Consider the following 22,943-nt stretch of genomic DNA (forward strand, 5'->3'; position numbering starts at 1 on the left):
ATTCTCTACAGTGCAATATAGACTAAAATGTATTGTAGATTAAAATCACCACGAGGACCATGTGAAGCTTCCTTTTGGTGCACTGCGATTGGTCTCCAATTAGAGCAAGCAATCAATCGATTTGTAGAAGGATAATCGATTTGATTTTAAAATAAGTGATATCACTGGTTTTGGTGACAATAAAAATATGCGAGTGTGAAAAAAAAATTACTGATTATCATTCAATCCCGGCCAAGGTCGGGTCTCCCTGCTAGTACATCGTAACTATAAACTAAATTTAAAGTATAGAAATCTAAAAAAACAAAAAAAAAAAACAAACAATTCTCAAATATTTTAAAATGCATCGTTCAGATACTCCATCCTACAATAACGATGTTGTGATACTTCCAATCATCAAGGATTTCGATCCCGCAACATCAGACCTTTCATGTACGTGATTCAACTGATGTTAATCAAATACTAGGTTGTGACCTGGTGGCAAACAACATTGCTTTTATAAAATTCGTAAAATTAACAGGATCAATATAAATTCCACAGAATAAGAAATGCATTCAATCAACAAATCTTTTGATGAAGCTGATATTTTTCTGGAAAGAACGAAAATGAGGTTTTAGGACAGAAAAAAAAAAATAACACGCAGCAACTATGAATTTATTAACATTTCCATGTATTTTCCATTGTATTTAAATAAAGAACTGGCCCAAAGGAGATCAATTAATAAGTACTAATAAATACTAAGTAATATTGTGCTACATAGTTCAATACGAATAATAAAATCACATTGTAAGAGAAAATCTTTAAATTACTTTTAAATTCAGTCCAGTACCTTTGGTAGACAACGGTCTTTTTTGTGCCCTATTTTTTTTCGAATGTTCCCTTTTTTTTATCTACCATTTTGCTGACTTCCTTTGAAGAAATGCTGCACGTCAAAATTATAGAGCTTCTTTTTCACACCATTACAATAATGGTCATATATTATAATAATATTCGAATACGAAGCTACAAAGGGAGGTCACTCAATTTCTTGTCCAGGGTTGCGAGATTGGCCTTTATAAAGCCAAATTTCACGAATTTAGCCATTTTTGGAGCAGTTTAGCCTTTAAAAAAATTGTATTCGGCCTTTTTCGAAGCATAACAAACGTGCTTACTAAAGAAAGAACAAGTAGAATATTATATAGATTTTATTGATTAAATATCAGCTTGTGACTCGGTTTGCAAATAGCATTACTTTTATTAAAACCTTTATAAAATGTTATTTACACCTTCAGCCTTGGCTGCGTTATTTTTATTTATTTATTTTTTTACATAGGAGTCACCACTTATCAAGGCCAGGAAGCCACTCGAGAATAAGGGTTAATAGGTGTACATTAGTCAATGGGATAATATCGTAGTAATCGTGAGTAGTGGAAATTTTGTAAATTGGATTACTTAGGGGACGGTTCATCAAGAATTTGTTTACGTTTAACTTGAAGACAATCAAATTGTAGTCAGCTGGAAAGCAGGCAAACGGAAGAGAGTTCCACAGGCGTGCAGTTCTAAGAAAGAAGCTTTGTTCACAGAATCTACGTTTTCGTTTTGGCACAGATAAAGAGTGTGGGACATTATTGATAGTGGTTTTGGCTAAACAGGTGTTTTTCGTGAAAGTTTGGCAAGGGCAGGACCATAGATTTGATCTCAGACGAACAATTGCCAACGTCTCTTTTGTGGGAAAGAGGTTGAAGGGAAGAGAAAAGGGCATCCTCACTAAGTTATGAAGTCTATTTTGAACTCTGTCAATGCAGGATAAACTGCTTCTAGCAACTCCTGCCCATATGTGGCAACAGTACTCCATCATTGGTCGTACCTGGCTTATATATAGGTAGAGAATTGCATCAGGAGTGAGATATCTACTGGAGCGGTAGAAGAATCCTACCATTTTTCCAGCGACCTTGGCAACCGATTTGATGTATGTGTTCTATTTAAAATCGGGAGTAAAGGTCAAGCCTAGAAGACGATAATCATTATTTATAAATGGAGAACGAATTATATTCATACTATCATCATAATGAAAGCAACTGTTTTCTAAAATAATTTTGTTAACAAACAAAACATATTTTAAAAAGTTTTCCATCAGAAAAAATCATTAAAAAGAATTTCAAATGCAAAAATGATTAACTTGAAAAGTAAATCCGACAGAATTTCCTATTTTGAAATCAATTCTTAACATGGGGAGCAAAAGGTCTTTGTTGACTGTTTTCTTGTTTGAATAACAATTTGAGTTATGTCCCTTAATGAAGGCCAAAATGGCCACCGAACGATTTCACTAATAAACATTTTTTTTTTTTGTTTTGGTTTTTGGATAAATTTGTGTAATGTTTTGGATAAATTTGTGTAATTTTTGGTGAACTATTTTTTTTCTTAACTTAAAACCTAAGGACATAAACTTTTGTTCCAATTCGTTTATTTTATTTATACAAATATTTTTTAATATTGGATTGAAACTAAAAATCAGCATTCTTTTTTAATTAAAAATAAAAAATTAAACATTAAATAAAAATTTGGATGCAAAGAATAACCACTTGGAAAATAAACAAAGAAATTCAAAGGCAAAAATGATCAACTTGAAAAATAAACCTGGAATAATTTTCCATCGATATTCTTTAAGTGTTCTTCAGTGTATTCCAGGTTTTGGTCAGCAAAAAATTCTTTAAACGCTTGTTCTGCTACGTCTACACCTACAATATAATGCCCTTGATCAGCCAATCTGAAAATAAAAACAGACATAATTAATGACAAAAGATAATGAGTTCATATAGAAACTATAATATATAGAAATGAAGCTAAAGTCAGAAATTAAAAGAAACCACATGGTTCAATTCAATGACTTAAACCATCCAGAAGATACAGAGTCAGCAGTCTGAAACCATTTTTTGTTTTTACATAGGGGACACCACTTATCAAGGCCCGGAGGCCACTCGAGGATAAGGATTATTGAGTGTACAGTAGTCATGGGATAATTTCGTAGTAATCGTTAGTAGTAGAAATTTGGTAAATTGGATTATTTAAGGGGACGATTCATCAATAATTTGTTTATGTTGGACTTGAAGCCAATCAAATTGTAATCAACTGGAAAACAGACAAACGGAAGAGAGTTCCACAGGCGTGCATTTCTAAGAAAGAAGCTCTGTTCATTGTATCTACGTTTCGGTTTAGGCACAGATAGAGAATGGGGAAAATTATTGACAGTGGTTTCAGCTAGACGAGTGTTTTTCATGAAAGTTTTGCAAGGGGGGAGGGGAGGACCATAGATTGGAGCTGGAATGGACATGTCAACCCAACTTCAAAATGGAACTCATTGCAGTATAATTCAGAGGAGATAACTAGTATAATTTCAAGTATAATTTGATATTTTTCTAGTCATGATTTTTTTCTAGAAAGACATTGCATTGGGAATTGCAGGAGGGACCACGAGAAGGTTGCCAACATTCTAAGTGAACAAACTGGATTCGAACATAGGTCGTCATTCAGTGTCGTTAATAGTGGAAATTTGTCAATGTTGGGTTTTTAATACTGTGAAGATTACAGCAGTTTTATTCCTTGAATCCTGTGAGAAGTTACCTCCCCTTGTCTGCGTTTGTGATGGCATGTATTTCTGGGTGATCTGTATATAAAACGAGTGATTGCGTGTCACTCTCCCTCTTTGTGTTTGATCATGTAAATAAAAGCAAACATGTCTCTCCGCGTTTGTAAAACTAAAACATGTTACATGTTAATTGACTTATCTTTTTGTCAGCTGTCGATATGACTTTCAATATAAATTTTAGATACTAATGCAATGCACTTCCTGATCCGTGCTATTTTTCAAATCGTAATAAAAAAATAAAAAGTTTAATTAAAGTTTTATGATATGTTTTTTTTTATTCAATTGTAAGGTTAAAGTACAGAATAGGTACAAAACACCCTCCCCTCCCCATGTTAAGAATGGCTCACTAGTACCAAATTTTATTTGAAACTAACAAGATATGTTTTTATTTAATTCATAATTAACTATCAAAGGTTATTAATTAACTTTCAAAGGTTATTAATAAACTAATTATTTAACATACAACTAACCACTAGACAACTGTCACCTCCCAATAAAGGATGACAATTTACGACTATTACATCTACACTCTTTTTTTTTTCTTTTATTAATTCAAGTTATTTGTATTTTTTAGGTTACTACTCTCATCTCAGTTTTTATATTCACAATGTTTTGGTTGATGTAACCTACAACCTTCTTCAGATGCATCTGTAATAGTAGTAGTAGTAGTAGCAGTAGTAGTTACAAGAACCGCAACAATAGAAGCAGCCCATTTCCTTGATTTGTAAGCTTGGCATTGATTGGACCAAACACTTCATTTTGGCTGGGAATTAACCAATCACACTTCTTACAAGAGTAAAGCAGTAAAGCACTGGTTCCCAAAGGTTACTTAAGCGAGTACACCAGCACTGTTCGATCCTTTCAATCGTGAGAACCCCAGCAACTTAAATCAATTACGCTACTCATATTGCCACCGAACTCCTCTTTTTGCATGTTAACCTAAACCTGCCTTTAGCTGCAGGCTTTCTGCGTTGACACGAAGACTTCACTTTCCAAGATGGAAAACCTATCAGCACGTGGACTTATTCTCAATATCATGTATATCGACGCAGATTTATTCTAATTTATAAAAATCACTATGTTGGCCTGTCTGTTAGTCTCCATTTTTTCAAAGTGCATCTCCTCCAAGGTCACAGAGCGAAGCAAGGCAGGTCAAATGATTACATTTTTTGTGGTCCGTTCTTTTATTAGCTTTTAGCCGGTAAAAATAGCTGCTAAGAAGTTAAAATTTTAAAAAATTGGAACTTAGCAGGCATAAGTCAACGGAAAGTGCTCTTATATGCATAGGAAAATATACGTTTATATGCTAAAGTCGGTTCATTTGTACTTATTTCTTATCCATCTATGATAGCTTAAATGGTAATGACTATGGCTGGAGCGCTAAACGTTTTGGTTTCGATTCTAGCTGATGGCACTGAAGTCATGCTTTTTTTTACTTGAAAAATCACTACTATATATTGGGTACAATATAATAATCAATAGAGAATTAACTATAATAACAAATACAAAATCTGCATCAATTAAAATATTATATTTAAGCGTATTTTGTGACCAGGAAATGCCGGGCATCCTACTAGTTCTAAATTATAATGATAATAATAATATGAACTTTTGACAGTCTTACAAACTAACTCTTATTCCCATCCATATAAGTACAAACATTTGAATAACATTCTCCTACACTCTTGGACTTCTAAGAACCAACATTATAACCCTAACACCCTCTCTGTCCGAGGGCCAGGCCGCATCCGTCGCTATCCTGGTTCACGGGAGCATACTTGTGATGTACTTCTGGCCGTGTTCGTCGCTCCCAGCTCATAGGACCATAGATGCAACCCAGCAGGGCTACATTCATACTTGTCTAGTGGTGGACCCCTCAAGGGTGACCAGACTCTCACTGGTCACTGGAAAATATCTTCTGCTGCTCAGGGCACGCGAAATGTGCATGACCCTAAGTCTGTGTGGCAACATTGTCGATTTCGGCCGTCACTCTGGCTCGTGCTGGAGCCAGTCTATCTCTTTCATCATCTGGCTTCAGGGCATATCTGAAATAAACTGCATCTTCATTCAGGCCGGCAATCGAGAAAGAAAGAAAAACTCTGGGACATTTTTATATAACGAAACAAAATAATTATTCATAAATCGTTTTACACTTGTTTAAAGTAGAGTTCCTTGATCCGAGCTTGATGATGCAGGTTGCATAACAAGTTCCTCTAATTAATTTCCCAGCTAAGAACAAGAGCTTTTCAACTTAGCTCTTATGGATGTTTCGCCCCCCCCCCCAGGCGGGGTGAGAGTGATGTGGACGCCTCGATGCCAGCTAGTAAAAAGGGGCTCTAACTCTAAGAAGCCAATCGTTTTTATCAAATCAGAAATTCCCCTTCCACCTTTCTGGAGTTATTCTTTCTTTCCTCTTCCCTTTCTCTCTTTCTCTTCGTTCCCTATTAATTTGTACTCACTTTTTCTTCTTTTGAATTTCCTCCCTCTCTCTGTTTCCCTAATTTCTCCTCCTCCTCTCGGCTTTATCTATACCAATTTTTAACCCTCATTGAACTGAGGTGTTAACTTATCATGTAATTAGGAGTTATTAGTCACCCCAGGTTGAACAATGCCTGGCGGTGACCCCTACTTTTTGACCCCCATTCTTCATCTCGCTCAACAGAGATTTTAAAAACAACCTTTCCGTTGTTGATAGATATATAACAGCAAATGAGATAAAACAAATTATTATTTGTTTTTTCTCTTTCTGACAAAATCCCATAGACATTTGTTTTGTCCCAATCAGACATTAACACCCCCCTCTTCTACCCTCTCTTCCTCTATTTGAAAAACAAGACCATCTCTTTTGACATGTAGATAATTCCAAAGCTGTCTCCCTTCTTCTCTTCCTCTATTTGAAAAGCAAGATCATCTGGTGTCGCCAGGGATCTCGTCATAACATCTGTCCATTACATGTTTAACAAAGATGATTTGTTGTTTTGTTTTATGGCATATCAAGCCTTTTCAGGTTATTTAATGTCGAATCCAGGAAAAAGTTTTTTTTTATGCTTCAAGTTCTTTATTCATGGAGTTTGATTTACTTGCTTTGTTATATGGCATATCAAGCCTTTTCGGGTTATTTAATGCCGAATCCAGTATTTTTGGAAAAAAGTTTTTATGCTTCAACTTCTTTATATTTTCAAATATTTATTCATGGAGTTTAATTTAGTTGTTTTGTTTTATGGCATATCAACAATTTGGGGGCTATTTAATGCAGAATCCAGAAATTTTGAAAAAAGCTTTTGGTGCTTCTTTGTTAGTGGAGCTAAATTCGAAAATCAAAACATTGAATTTCAAATAAAACTCATATTTTACCCATAGCTGGAGTGAAAACATGTGTACGGCACAATCACGTTGACACACCGGTTCTCGCCAGATCACCGAAGTTAAGCAACGTTGAGCCTGACCAGTACCAGATGGGTGACCATTTGGGAAGGCCTTCTGGGAAGGTTGGACGTGGGGTCAGCATCCTCACCCTGTAAAAAGAACTCAGTCGCTACAAAAGCATCTACAAAGTTGTAGATGGTCTATGCCCCTAAGGGGCTCAAGGGCTATGGATGAAGTGCAAACATAAAATGTTATTGATCAAATACCAGTTTGTGACGAGATGGCAAATCACATTGCTTTTATTAAAATCCTTATAAAAGATTATTTGCATCCTCAGCTTTGTTGGTGTTATTTAACAATGAAATGTAATAAATATCGTAAAGAATTTTTTGTATACGATTACTTGAATACTTCCAATATCTAACTTACAACGCATGGACATATTTGATATTCAAATAAATTTGAAAATCAACTTAGCCTATTGTACATGAGCCACGAAAAGCTGAATACTTATTGTAACACATCACTCAATAAATCCTGAATGTAACTGATTCTGATTAGATATCAGATTGTAACTCAGTGGCAAACTACATTGCTGTTATTAAAACCTTTATTAAACGTTATTTACATTCTTAGCCTTTTTTTTTTGTATTTTTTAATACTGAAACACAATACGTATTGTAAGCGATTCATTGTATATGCCAAATTGAACACAGGTAGCTATCTGATCCATAGTTGGAGTACAAGCGTTATACAATTTTATTGATCAAATATCAGATTTTGATCCAGTAGCAATCAACATTGCTTTTATAAAACTTTTATAAAATGTAACTTACATCCGCAACCATTTTGGTTGTGATCGACGTAGAGAGGATCTACCTCAGAAACGGGCGAGAATCTCTCGGCAGTAGGCTGAAAGACAGAAGAAAAAAAAAAAATGAGGATCAAGATGGCGGCTGTGGTCTTTTAAAGCCTCCGGCACGTGTAGATCTCTAGCAGTCTCGTGTGGTATATGCAAATTGGGTGTGCCCGAAACATTATAAAAAGCGAGTCGCTGGGAGAGAACGTCGACGTGTATCTCGTGTTGTGAACAACGAACTCTACTCGACTCAACTTGTGACTAGCGAACCTCTGCTTGACGTTTTAGCCAAAAAGTTTTGTTGCTTTGCGTTAGACAAAGATTTCTGATACATTGATATTATTTAATGCTAACACACAATACTTATTATAAACAGTTAATTGTATGTGATCAACTACCAGCCTGTGATCCAGTAGCAACCAACGTTGCTTTTATTAAAAATGTTTATAAAATGTTACTTACATCTTCATATCCACAGTCTTTCCGCATAAAGGAAAGAAAATTTTGATTCCTTTTCGACCAGCGATAAATTTCTCTAAATGCTTCTCCAATGAGCTAAAGGATAAAACAAAAGAATCAAATTATATATATAAAGAACCATCGATCTTGTGGAGAAAGTGGCTTAGCGTTAAAGAGACGGTATTTATTTGCTTCCCCACTGGGCAAATTAGGCACAAGGCAGTTTTTTAATGTGGAGAGAGAGGGAGGGGGGGGAAAGGGGGGGGACCAGCTCCCGAGAGGTGGGAAATGGGAGCTGGATAGTAACTGTGGTCGTGGGGTGATCCCTACCTTGACCAAGTTCAGATACGTGGGGTTACCCCCACATATGGTCTTTGCTAGTCATAGCTAGTCTTTGCTTGCAGTATCTGTCGGAACAGATGGTATTTATTTGCTCCCCCACTGAGCAAATTAGGCACAAGGCCGTTTTTAATGTGAGGTAAAAACCAGCTCCCCTAAAAGTAGGCAAAAAGGGGGCACTCTGGTTACCAAAAATAATAATTGTCCCAGTATAGAGGGTTTCCCCTCCATTGACTGGCACAAATCATCTTAAGTGCAGCATCTGTCGGAACAGATACTACACTTTGATCCCGGCCAAAAGGCCGGGCAGATCCTTCGGGCGAAGGGGACGACTTAGCGTTAAAGAGACTGCGCGTTTGTGCCTGCAGAGCACAAACTAAGAATCAAGATGGCGCCCGCATGCGTTTATGAGGAAAAAAGTCTCGTGGAATCTCGGAGAATCTCGGAGAATCTCGTACCCTGATTCCATAAATAACGAGGGGAGAAAAGCGGGAAGAGAGACGATTTTGAGTCACGAAAACGAACGGACGTGTGTAAAAGAAGAGGTAGAAGAAAAGAGTGTGGTGAACGAAACAAACAACGACTCGGTTGAAAGTAGAGTTGTAACGAACACAGATCTACTTACCATTTGACTTAAAAATAAAATAAAAATAAATAAACTCCAAATAGATAAGTGCAAAATTCTATATCAAAACAAAATAATTCTTAAATTATCTATATATAAATCCAATATGGTGACGTGAAATATTACTCACATTTTTTTTTTTTTAGAATTCTATTATTTTTGGACTTTCTAGTGGTTTTGTAAGAATATCTTCTGCTATCCAAGGAAACACGTGTAAGGCGCAATATAATGAAAATTTAGGTATCTGTCTAAATTTAAAATATGTAAAAAGAAAATTAGAACAAAATCAAAAACAAAATTTATGAGTGGTAATTGATTCTATCTTTTGGCACAAATTTATTTTGTCCCCATTTATGCCAAGTCAAACACAACTGAGAGGAAAAGAACGAAATATCCAGGTCGTACGTACGACATGAAAAGAAACTGGAATCTTAGAAAGATTTGCAGAATTCCATTAGTTACAAGGTGAAACTATATATTTGTCCCCATAGAAAAGACAGCATGACTCCATTTCTATTTGATATTTATAAATAATTTATATTTCTCTTAAAACAAAGCTGGTTTACAAGGTTTGTTCCCAATGTTATTTGAATTTTTTCATAATTGAAAATAGTCAACGATTTGTATGCAAAATTAGAGGACGGTGTAAAAAGAGAATAGTTTACAACCCCCTTCTTCCTTTATTCCTTATTCTTTAAAATAATTTCCTAAAAAACATTAAAAACATTTTTTTTTATTGAACTACAAATGAACTATTATTATTTTTTTTATTAAACTACAAATGAACTATTATTTTTTTATTGAACTACAAATGAACTATTATTTTTTTTTATTGAACTACAAATGAACTATTATTTTTTTTTTATTGAACTACAAATGAACTATTATTTATTTTTTTTATTGAACTACAAATGCAAACGTTTCAAATAAAGGAAGATATAATAGTAAGAAAATCTTTCAAATATATATATATATATATATATATATATATATATATATTTATTTATAATAGATATTATACTAAAGATGGAAATGTCCTCACAAAATGGATGGTAACGTATCATTAAAAAAAAACGGATAAAATTAAGTGATACTTTTGAATTGAAAGCCATGTTTAATTTCAGAAGAGTTTTCGATGGGTAGCTAATCTGTATAAGTTTTGAACCTTAAAACTTTGCAGACAAACAACAAAGATGTTTATCATGTGGACACGAAAAATTACGTGCAGGAATTCTAAAAAAATCCAATATTTTATGGAGCTATTCCGATTTCTGATTGGTTACTAGCAGAACATGGTTCCATTTTATTGGTCAGTTTCTATCACTAGTGTCTATAAGTAGAACCTTGCTATTTTCTTTCTTGTGGCAATTGGTTGTTGGTACATGTAGGGGCAACCCTATATAGATCATTCCCTCCCCCTTCCCCTTACCCTCCCTCTCCCCCTTGCCCCCACATAAAAACCGACCTTATGTCATATTTTGCTTATGTGGGGAAGCAAATAAATACCTACCCTCCTTATTGTATCAAAAATATTGCACAGATGTTTATTACTTACGTGTGCCTTTTTTCAGAATGGAAAAATGTTTTTCCTTCCGTCCATCTATTGATCCAATATTCATTAGTGATAATTTCAGACATTTTAAGCTTTTCTGAAAGATAAAATTTTATACACAATTATAAGTGATAAAATTTTATACACAATTATAAGAGATAAAATTTTATACACAATTATAAGTGATAAAATTTTATACACAATTATAAGTGATAAAATTTTATACAAAATTATAAGTGATAAAATTTTATACACAATTATAAGAGATAAAATTTTATACAAAATTATAAGAGATAATTTTTTTAAATACAATAAAGACAAACAACAACAACAACAACAACAACAACAACAACAACAACAACAACAACAACAAGAATAATAATAATAATAATAATAATAATAATAATAATAATAATAATAAAAAAAAAAAAAAACGTTTAAAAAGTTATTTAATTGCAATTGTTTATATTATTGAACATTTGTAGTTTTTATTTTCCGGATACATTTTTTAATGCAAAAACTTAAGATAAAAACCAGTTTCTGAGTGAAAATTGGAAATAATATTTTTCATTTTATGCCGTGAAAAAAATAAAGTTTTATAAAATTTCTAAAGTGACTTGCAAATTATTAAGTGAAACCTAGCAAATCTCTGGTGATCATAAACAGAGTTATGTCAGTGCCTCCGAGTTGGAGCATGCTGACCCACAAAAAATACCTAGACAGCCTCGTCAGCATTCACTGATACGGGCGCCTCAGGCGATTAGCCTGAAACTAACCTCGTGTTAAAAAGAGAAAGCAAAGCCTGGGAAGATAAACCTCCTAGGACTGCACAGAACTTACTGCAATCAACATGGAAAAAACATTTCAGAAATATACTAGAGTCATTGATTTTAATGCTGAGGAAAAACCTTGACTAAGTTCTAGAAAACAGAGTTATGTGCGTTTCCGTTTCCCATAAGAGTTATGATATAAAACAATGACCAATCATCACAAATGCCAATAAATTGTTTCTTTTTTTTTTTTTTTTGTTACTTATGTTTATCCCTTACAAAGCATATCGACACTTGGACGTAAGGGGCTACTTTTTAGGGCCATGTCTAGGAAAGATTAAAAAGATATTTGTTTATGTTACATTTAAACTTCTGCATATCTGTACAGTCAGCAGGAATGGAATTCCAAAGTCTAGATGTTCGAGGGAAGAAACTATTCGAATAGAAAGCTTTCTGGCATTTAGGGACAACAACAGTGAAAGGGTGAGATCTTATTGCTAAGCGGGTTTGTCGGGGATATGTATGTCGAGGGGGTACAAGTGAAACGAGTTCATCAGAACACATTCCATTAAAATATTTGCAAAAAAAGAAAGCACAGTGATGCAACATTGCGACGATGAGACAGGGGCTGGAATTTAGTTGATCAAGTGGGACCGATTAGATTGACAACTCTTTTTTGGACTTTATCTAAGAGGGAGAGACAAGTGGTAGATGCACCAACCCAGATGTGGAAACAATACTCCATGCATGAGCGAATGGTGGCCTTGTAAAGGTACAGGATACTCTCAGGTGTGAGTAGTCTTCTAGCTCGATAGAGGAATCCACCTTCTTTGCAGCAGCCTTTGCAATGTCCTCTATGTATTTGTTCCAGTTCATATTACTTGCAAATGTTAGGCCGAGGAGTTTGAAGGTAGAATTCTCATGTAGGGTGCTATTTGTCATGGATATAGTGGGTTGGAGAGGCGTCTTGTAATTGTTAAAGGAGAACAGCTTAGTTTTACTTGCATTAAATGTTACCATCCATTTGCGACCCATTCCACTATAGTCTGGAGGCCATTTTCTAACAATTCTGCCATTGTCTTAAATTTGTTCTGCCCTCATGCATATTATAGAGCGTTGTATCATCAGCAAATATACCCATCTCGGACACAATATTATCAGGGAGGTCTTTCATAAATATCAGAAATAATAATGGTCCAAGGATCGAACCCTGAGGCACTCCCACATTAATGTTATGCTGCTTAGATGTACGTCCGTCAATGACAACCTGTATGCTTCTATTATCTAAGAAGGATTTAATTATATTTAGTATATAACCAGTTATACCATACGATTTAATTTTCATTAGCAGCCCTTTATGCCAGACTTTGTCAAAGGCCTTGGATATATCAAGGGCTACAGGGTGGAGTCAGATTTTGATGTGTAGTAATTTGATTGGACAGGCGAAATCGTCTGTGGAAGATGGTGCTTGTATAAGGACCGGTGAAACATATGCACACATAATGTCAACCACAACGAACGAAACCACAACCGAGGAGGAGAAACTAACTAAACCAACAGACTGGACATTATCTGGCTACAACTTCCTCGGCTCAGGAACGGATCTAAAAAAGAAAAAAGATGCAAAATTAGTAAACAAACTCGATGAAATAGCTAAAATACACGATTACGAATACACCAACCCAAACATAAGCACACGAGACGCTGACAACAAATTTATAAAAGGAGCAATACACGAAGAACTCCTTGGCAACCTGGCAACTGGAGCAATACGTGTAAAGCAACTACTTGGTCTCGACAAGTACTTTCGTAAAACTAAAAGACCTTTAGAAGAATCAAGTACTAGCAGAAATATTGGTAATACTAGTAATACTGGTCCTGCTAGCAAAAGAAGTAGGATGGAAAATGATATACCGACGATGGAAGCACAGACAGAGGCCATCTTCCAGCTATTAGGGAAGCAAGATTCAGCAAGGCATTTATTGTAGAGCTTGGAAAGTATGGGGGCTAGCTCGGCTGAACATTTTTTTAATTAGTGATGCAGGGATGAGATCAGGCCCACACGCTTTTGAGGTGTCTAAGTTTTTTATGATATTGCAGACATGAGAAGGGGTGATTTTGACGTCATCTAATGTGGCTTCAGTCCGCATAGGGAAATTTGGGAGTTGTTTGTTGGCTCTAAGGTGGAATTGGAGGCGAATCTCCGGGCAAGCAGTTCTACCTTCTCCATTGCTGTGCATGCAACCTCCTGGTTGTTGCTCAGTGGGGGAATTACTGATCACTCTTTATTCACTACACTATTATAGATTTTCCAGAAATCACAAATTCCCATTATTATTCCCTTATTTCCCTTTTCTTTTGGCTGTTGCTATTTCTCTCTTACAATGATTTCTAGCATTTACGAATTTTTGCTTATTTATATTTTACTTATGACGTACAAACCGGCGGAATGCATGCTGGCTTTGTGCAATGGCAGATACACAATCTGCAGTGAATGATGGGGTGAGTGGGGCTTGGTATAATACTTCCATGTGGGAACATGTGCTTCAATACCCGCTTTGCACCATTCAGTTGTCTCATTGGCTCACTGTTCAGCAGGAAGAGAGAAGATATTGGTCCATGGGGCATCTCGGATGTGTGCTCTAATGGCTTCCCAGTCAGCCCTGTTGTAGTAGCTTGCTGCTTTGAGCAATGGTTCCTCACCTTGAAGTTGGGATTTAAATGTGATGTTAACTGATACCACTATGTGGTCTGCGTTTCCTAGTGGACTGTGAACATTAGTCACACAATCCTCAGGAACTGTGGTGAGGAATAAGTCTTGAAGTGAAGCCTGCTATGGTTCACGATCTGGGAGGCGAGTTGAAAACATTACTGTCTGTGTGAGGGAATGGGCTATAGAGAAGCTATAAGTAGAGCATCCAGCTGCATCTGTGTAACCTGAGAAACCAAACCGATTTTTATGGTGGACATTAAAGTCACTAAACACATGAATTTAGGCGTTACTATCTAAGGAGAGTGCTGCATCTATACTATCAGAGACATGATTGAGTAGGGTACAATCCTGACTTGAGAGAGAACGGTAGAGAAAATAGTAACTAACACAGTGATGAAATGTTAGTCGAAAGCACATAAAAGCCTGGTCATCCGATTCAAGACTTTTCTCTCTAGTTAAAGGAAGGGTGCTACAGATATAGACTCCAAGCCAGTGCATATATCTATCCAAGTCCTTACAGCAAAGTGGGAGGTATCCTGTCATGTTAAAATAGTTAGAGGGGATTGAAGAGTGTAAGTTTGTTTCACTTAATGTTAAGATATCCAGGGAGTTTATTAAAAGGTAAGACTCTACATCATCTATATTACCTTTAAGCCCATGGATATTTATGAAAGCGAGCCTCAAGGGCAGATGCGAATTGGTTTTGTTTGGTTGTCTGCTTTTATTATGATATTTGTTTGGGTTGTCATTTCATTACGTTTCTGTTTAATGTAAGGTTAGGGGAAGAGCGTTGAGCAAAGTGGGCCAATTTTGACGCCAAGTATGCACACAGTGGTCCATTAGCCGAGTCCTGTCTAGAAAGTTCTGGCCTCGTGAAAGCCCACCAGAGATAGCAGCAGAGTCCCTTTCCATGCACGACATGGCACTACAACTATCCTGATATTATACAACTGGTGATAGAGCAGTCGCTCTAAGCGCTACCAAAGAGTTAGGGCTCCTGTTCCTGTACTGTTAGTCAGAAACAGCAGCCAGACAAAACTGTCAATCAGGTACCCTCAACCTCTACAAGTCGAATGAGCACAAGTGGCATGCAAACAAACCCAATTTGCTCAGTTTCTGAGAGAAAGAGAGGAATTTAAAATAGGCAATGGGGGAACGGCGTTCAATGTCCTAGTCAGGAAACAAGGCCAAGCACAGGGTGGCTAAGGTGAGTCTCTCGTATTGTACCTCTATGCCTGGCTAATAGACAAAGAAGAAGTGTGAAAGCCGGCGATAGGCAGAGCCTATCTACTCCTTAAGCAAGTTAGGTGTGCAAACCGGGGATTTATTTGAGTCACCAGCTCTAGGAAGGTTGTTGTCAATGACTGAGGAGGCCTCCCTCCCCCAGTTTTATTATCAGAGTTTTCTTTCTCTTAGATGGATGATCTGACAAGATCTACAGGTTCATCACACCGGGAGGGGTAACTATGCGCCTGGTTTCTACACCAGGTATTTCTGCGCCTCTGCATGCATGAAGATATTGAGTATCTTACTTTAAGGTTTTTCTCTATTCTACATAAATAAGCGGAGGACTGGTGATAGATTCCCCTCTAACATTTAGAAGAACTTGTATCTTTCAAGTACTGTGAGAAAACCTATTTCTAGCAACTAATTTGTATTAAAATGAATGAATAGGATATTAATTACTTGAATATGTAAGAGAATATAAAACAAAGAAACAAAAGAAATGGTGAGACTAGATCTACAAAGAAAAGCTACATACAACGCCAATAGATAGATGCACTTCACTTGGTGTTCTTCGAGTGACCCATGATAGTCAGCCAAAAGATCAGTGTCTCAACGTGGAATGAATTGGGGTGCAAAGATTAGCGTTTATTTGAGAGCAGTGAGAGGGAGTAATGAAGGATCTGCCTTAAGAGGGAAATGTGGGCTTTGATTGTTCTACTTCTTTTTATTAATTGAAACAGTATAATTTTCAATTTTCGTATTAATAATTTAAAACATACAAACTCTCGTTCAAAAGGTGATGAGTGCTAGAAAAAAAGATGCATATTTCCAATTTTCTATTGTATCTATACATATATTGTTAACTATTAATATATTACAAACAAGACGACATGCGAGAAAAATCTGGGGCGGTAGAGTTTCAAGCGAGTAGATAGCACAGAATATAGAAAAGGAATAAAATAAAATAGTGTTTTTTTTTTTAGTAATTAATATTTTAAAGGCAGATTAAAGCAGGGTTAAAATTGTAAAGAGATAAAAAAAAAAACAAAAACAAAAAAAACTTTTTTTTTAATACAAGCTCCCCCCCCCTTACAAAATTTCATTATTGTCTTTTATTGTATGACACGGGGAGTAGACTCGCCAGTTGAAATCAATTCAGACAAGAATGGAACTTTAGAAATAAGATAAAAAATGCACTGTGAATATATTTAAAATTAAGAACTAAGTATTGTACTTAATAAATCCCAAAAGGCCTTTTTTTAGGAGATTAAAACATCGTTAAGTCCCCCTCTAACTATGCGTCCAATATGATTTGAACTCCTTCAATTCTTCCTAGTGAATTTGTGAATTATTCCACGGATTTCTGCCTTTTGGATTACTTTGGACCATCTTTCAATTACGCGATTCCCCTTGATTTTTCTTGTGGAAATGGAAATTTAATTAACTTTTGGGGATTTTACCGTTATTGGACATTTTACCCTTCACCAGACTATCCGTTCACGTGAAATCACCTTTTTCTTCACCATATTGCCTCTGCTTCACTATTTGTTACCAAGTAAGATCTATGACTTACTTGTAGTTTCATTAAATACTTTTGCAAGCAAAATACGATCCCGCATTTTGCTAAATCCTACCCTCTAATGAGAAGGAAAGTATTTCTTCGAAACTCCGCGGATTAAGGACTATCCACTTATCTTGTGCTTCCTTTTTTAAAATTAAATGTGTTTTCAACTCTTTTTCGAAGTGTTTTTTTAACATGATTTATTAACTGCTTGTACTTATATATATATATATATATATATATATATATATATATATATATATATATATATATATATATATATATGTATATATGTATATATATATTGGGAATTCTAGGCGCTGTATGTGCTCTCCGCTTATCTCGGCATTTGTTTCCAGTCGTCCTGTACTTCACTTGCCACTTGGTATTTAACAATGTCGACCCAGGAGAGGTGTGGTTGGAGATTGCGCACCTCCTGCCAGAAAAATTTCACGCGCAAGCAACCCTTCGTGGGTATCCATAGTCTGTCCAAGACTGAAGGAGCCTGCTTTTATATATATATATATATATATATATATATATATATATATATATATATATATATATATATATATATATATATATACACACGCACCTTATTGTAAGTGATACATGCCAGAAAACTAATGTACATTAAAAACACAATAAAAAAAAATAAAAATTTACAAGTGAAATCAATAATTTAAATTAACATTTGCATATAATAAAAATAAAAAATCCCCAAATTGACAACTTATCTTTTAGAAGTATCCATCTTCAAATGTAAAAACTCTTAGAGACAATCCTAACTTATTGTTATGTCATGGAACAACAGTGAAAACAAGAACAATCAAGTCGAGGTTCGGTTAAGGAACAAGTGTATTAACAATAATGTACAAAGATAGGGAAGCGTGTATATCTGCTGGGCACTCGGCTAGCAGTTGAAGTGCAGTCGCATCTCTCTTACCGGTGTTGGAATTACTAGCGCTATTTATAGTGCTAATTGGTGTAAATTCCTCTGTTCAAGGAAGGCCGGTATAACACTTAGATTTTACGTAATGCGTTCCATCAGATGAAAAAAAAAATAAATAAAAATAAATAAATAAAAAGAAACCGTTAGAATCGTTACGTCATTCGAAGAAATTAAACTAGTGTAATTTCTATAATTACTATGATATGCGAAGGGGTCGGAGGATGGAGAGAATAGACTTGTTGGGTCTTTTTAATGCTATGTTCAAAAACAACAATATCGAAATAAGTACATTATTGGACCAGAAAATGTACATTTAAAACAATCAAAAACAACAAAAATTTACAAGACAGACAAAATGTGTCGTAAACGTCAATATGAAATCAAACGATAATGTCAACATGAATTAAGAGTGACCTATCTACAACGTCACACAGGTATAACTAGAGTGTCGAGCTTATATTGCTCCTGGGCGAGTTCTTTCTTATACGGCAAGATGTGTACAGGGAAAGCATGTTATCGAGCGCTTGTGCACATGCCGACACAAAAACGAAAAGGAACTAGAAACCGAGGTATGAAGTAAAAAAGATTCATGATAATAACTTTTGGTTCACTTTTTGGATAGCTTTAAACAAGCTCAGAGTTCTGAATTACAACAGAACAACTACTATCAGCCAAAATAAATAAATAAATAAATAAATAAAATAAATGAATAAAAAATAAAAATAATAAATAATAAATAAATAAATAAATAAAACAGGGTGAAGAAGAGAGCAAAGCCTTTCGTGGTAATTCAGAAATGAGATTTGGAACTTTTTTTTGGCAATTTGAGATATGTGTGTGTGTGTGTGTGTGTGCGTGCGTGCGTGCGTGCGTGTGTGTGTGTGTGCGTGCGTGCGTGCGTGCGTGCGTGCGTCTGGATATATCTATACTCGTAGCCAAATTGAATATTGAAATGCTCATATCTTTGGTTCTATGAGACGAAACTACATGAAAATTTGCAGGCTTTTTGAAAATTATAATACTATTCTATGGTTAAAATTTCAAGACAATTGGTAAAAAAAATAAAACAAATATATATATATATATATATATATATATATATATATATATATATATATATATGTGTGTGTGTGTGTGTGTGTGTGTGTGTGTGTGTTCTGCAAGCCAGCTTCAGTTTTGTTGCTTCGGTTGTCTCCGCTCTTGCCTTGCCAGGCCACTAATATATTAATGTTGAGACGATTAATCAGAATCGGGAATCGGGAAAACCGGAACTTTTTTGGGTATAAGAATCAGAAAAATCTGTGCCTATTTTCCGATACCAAAAACGATTCCTTTAATTGTCGTCTTTTATGTGATTTTGTTTAAAACAAATTCTTCCACTGCTGGTAATAATAAAATAAATATTTATTGATTTTAAACTAACAGTAAAACTAACATTTGTAGATCTTCCCTCACAAATGTGTTTTTACGATTGAGAAAACATTTGCACATTTTACATGTGTTTGTATGATTTTAAATTTTCAATGACTTTGGAAATTTAAAATGACGTAATAAACAAAACGCGCATGCGCGCGCGCACACACACACACACACACACACACACACAATAAAATAAAATGAAAGTTAATTGCAACTTCTCTGCCAATTTTCGGATTTTGTAATCACGCCCAAATGCATTAGATTTTCTTTTAATGGATTGATAGGTGCTATTTCTTCTGCCGACACACTCCCCCTCCCCCAACAACAACTGTTGACTTTGCGTTTTTTAATTTTAAAATTATTTTTTTTCGTTTGAGTATTGGGAGTTGGGGTAGTGGGCACGTGTAAACACCCTGAAATAAAGATGAACAATTAAGTGTAAAATGGTCACTTAATTTCAAACAAGATGGCGTTTTAAAATGAAACCGTTTTCTAAGTTAAATCTTATAAGTTGTTTTTTTTTTTACAAAGAAGTCACCACTTATCGAGTCCTAAAGGCCACTCGATGATAAAGATTAAATAGTGTACAGTAGTCAATGGGACAATATCATAGGAATCGTTAGTAGTGTAAATTTGGTAAATTGGATTACTTAAGGGGAACGGCTCATCAAGAACTTGTTTACGTTAGACTTGAAGACGACCATATTGTAATCAGTTGGAAAGCTGGAAAACGAAAGAGTTTCACATGGAATACGTTTAGGTTTAGGCACAGATTGTAGAAAATAACTTACCTACCTGCCACGGCGGCTGAGATGATCGGAGGAAACGATAGCCTTCTTTAGTTCACCTTATATTAAGTTTGGTGTCATGCATGAATGAATGCATGAATGAAGTGCTCACGCGATGAAATCACGTGAACACCTCCCTCCTTTTTTCTTTTAAAAGCGGCCGTATAACGCATAGGGTCGTCCAACTCTTTGACAGGTCTAGCGCCTTCCAGTCTACCAGACCCCGGAGATATATCTAAGTCGTAACAAAGCAACTTGTTGCGACCTCGGAGATATATTTAGGTCGCAACAAGGCAACTTGTTGCAACGTCACTTCTATAGCTTTATCTTCTGGGAATACCCCATCTTATTTCGATCAAGATAAAAAGTGGGGGAAATTATTGATAGTGGTTTCAACTAGACGAGGGTTTAAAATGTAATTATTTTTATTTATTATTTTGTGGAAAAGATGAGGTGTTGTCATCAGACTTAGGGCTAATGGTAGGGTAAAGAACATGTTTGGTGCTTATTCAAATTGGCACTTATTGTCGGCAATTAAAAGTAAACAAAACACAGAAAAGTCTGTATGATATACGTATTCGTTACAGAACGAAGATGTCATATTCCAAAAATTACCTTAATTAATCAAGTTTTTTTTTGTCAGTATGCACTGGTTGTCCAACCTGCAAATGTGCTTATTACGAAAGCCGTTCTTAACGTGGGGAGGTTGGTGGTGCTTATTCCGAAAGCCGTTCTTAAGATGGGAAGGCTGGGGTGTTGATTCTGAAAGGATTTTTCTTATTTTCAACATCCACATGTTAAGAACGGCTTTCGGAATAAACACGCTTTGCAGGCTGAACAACCAGTGCACATTGAACTTTTTAAACTAAGAAAATCAAAATTTATTAGGTACGTGCAAAACTAATGGTTGACAGGGTAGGAGACATGGTTTTGAAGGTCGGCTAATATTTTAAAATTTCGGTTACTTTTTGTTTGTGTTTGAAAGATTAAGTTAATTTAAGTTAATTCCTCCAAGAAAAAGTAGCATGTGAATAAAAAATACATGGAATAATTTTATGTCAAATCTGAAAACCCGTAGATTTCTCGTAAAAAATCATGATGACAAAGATCGTGCTTACATTTTTCTGGTAAGAGAAATAAGTTTTCGGGATTTATTTCCAAATGAAATATTAAGTTAAAGTCTAAAGATAATACAATACAATACAATAAATGCACTTAACTTTCGCTAAAATAGGGAATAATTATCCAACAATTTGGCAGTGGTAGCAACAAAGTTTGTTTATCGTGTTCAAAAAAGTCATGGCGGCAAAATTCAAAGAAATATGGATGCGCATAAAAAAAACTATTTATTTCAAGTGTTAAAAGGTCAATTTAATTCATTAAATTGCAATGACAATCTATTCATTAAAAAAAATTCAATTATTAATAGAATTTAAACTTGAAAGAAAAACGGCATAAATGTTAACTAAATCCATTAATTATACTGACAATTCATGGGGGAAAAAGTTAACACCATCATTTATTAATATTTATACAGAATTCAAAGCGGAAAGAAAACAATTTATAATTATGGAAAAATAACTTTAAGAAATACAAACTTACGTTTAAATTTATCGGAATGTTTACGTGAAATTTAAAGTTGACTGACACAAACAGGCGTATCTAAAAGTGACGCAGTCTCATCCAGCCAATCCACCTTCATTGCGTTAAACTTGGATTCGCCCTGATTGACTAATTGGACAATTCAGTTGTGCATATTAATTATGTAACTTTCCACACATAAATTTACTTTACCATGCAAGTTTTTCACACGGTTAAATCCTAAAAGCCTTCACCTTACGGTCATATCGAAGACAAGACATTACTATTTGACACCATGTAACGATTCCATCACAAAATTTTTTCTTCTTCTTGCATTTTGCGTCACCAATCAAACGGTCTGGATCAGCAAGACCTGATTATTGCCTGGGATTGCTCATATAATAAAAAGCACTAATTCACCCTTTACTGAGGCAATTTTCGACCAGCACAGGTGGTTGGGCCACACTCATACAACACTACTGACCAAAGAATTTAGTTGTGAAATCTTGCTCCATGTTGCATATTCTCATGAACTATCTCCCTGTGATTATCACTTATTTTAGGGGAAACTAAACCCAAGATCAACTTTCCAGTTTTTTTAATGGAAATAGCTCCATACAAGGCATGAAGCTACTTGATGTAAGGAGCTAAAAATACTACTTCAAAATGCAAAAACTTGCCAACGATAAAAGTTAGATAGAATAGATTCTGACCTAGGAAATAGCAATTCTTCTTTGTAACAGAAACATCGCACATGGAATATGAGGACTAAGGGACAAAATAAGGGAAGTGAGAATTACACTGCTGTCGAAAGTGAACCCAAGATCCACGACTCAAACCAGAAATAAGTGTCCAATCATATTTTCTCCGTTCTTCTTCCCCAGATCTTCATAATTTTCCATCTCTGTCTCATTTTTTTTCCAACCGTGCGTTCCTCTAATTGTTATGTTTTGAAAAAATATGTTGTTGTTTTCATTTCTTTTGTGTTGTGTTTTTATTTGCTTTATTAAGTTATTCGTCTAACCTGTGTTTAACTTCTTAACTGAAAAGTAGCTAAGAAAATGCTACTTCAAGACACAAATAACTTGCTAACGATAAAGTGTTAGATGG

The 22,943-nt window shown here is 35.2% G+C and overlaps 1 protein-coding gene across 9 annotated transcripts in view; it reads right to left on the minus strand.

Annotated features, from left to right (window-relative positions):
- Positions 1 to 22,943, minus strand: part of LOC145248902 (putative thiopurine S-methyltransferase) — a 52,625-nt gene that overhangs the window by 28,128 nt on the left and 1,554 nt on the right. For 5 of the 9 annotated variants that reach the window (XR_013863424.1, XR_013863425.1, XR_013863426.1 and 2 more), the window contains exons 2-4: positions 10,826 to 10,919; positions 8,310 to 8,402; positions 2,614 to 2,743 (exon numbers count right to left, since the gene is read on the minus strand). Coding sequence is in view for 6 of the 9 variants with exons in the window: in XM_080110679.1 (XP_079966805.1) it covers positions 2,614 to 2,743; positions 8,310 to 8,402; positions 10,826 to 10,919 (317 nt within the window). In the remaining 3 variants the exon portion in view is untranslated. Of the gene's footprint in view, positions 1 to 2,613; positions 2,744 to 8,309; positions 8,403 to 10,825; positions 10,920 to 13,141; positions 13,166 to 20,255; positions 20,447 to 22,943 lie in introns of those variants that run through there. The other 4 variants (XM_080110682.1, XM_080110681.1, XM_080110683.1 and 1 more) reach the window with 4 other exon arrangements.

Source organism: Euprymna scolopes, chromosome 27, assembly GCF_053919585.1.
Source record: "Euprymna scolopes isolate OS-2025 chromosome 27, ASM5391958v1, whole genome shotgun sequence".
Classification (NCBI taxonomy): domain Eukaryota; kingdom Metazoa; phylum Mollusca; class Cephalopoda; order Sepiida; family Sepiolidae; genus Euprymna; species Euprymna scolopes.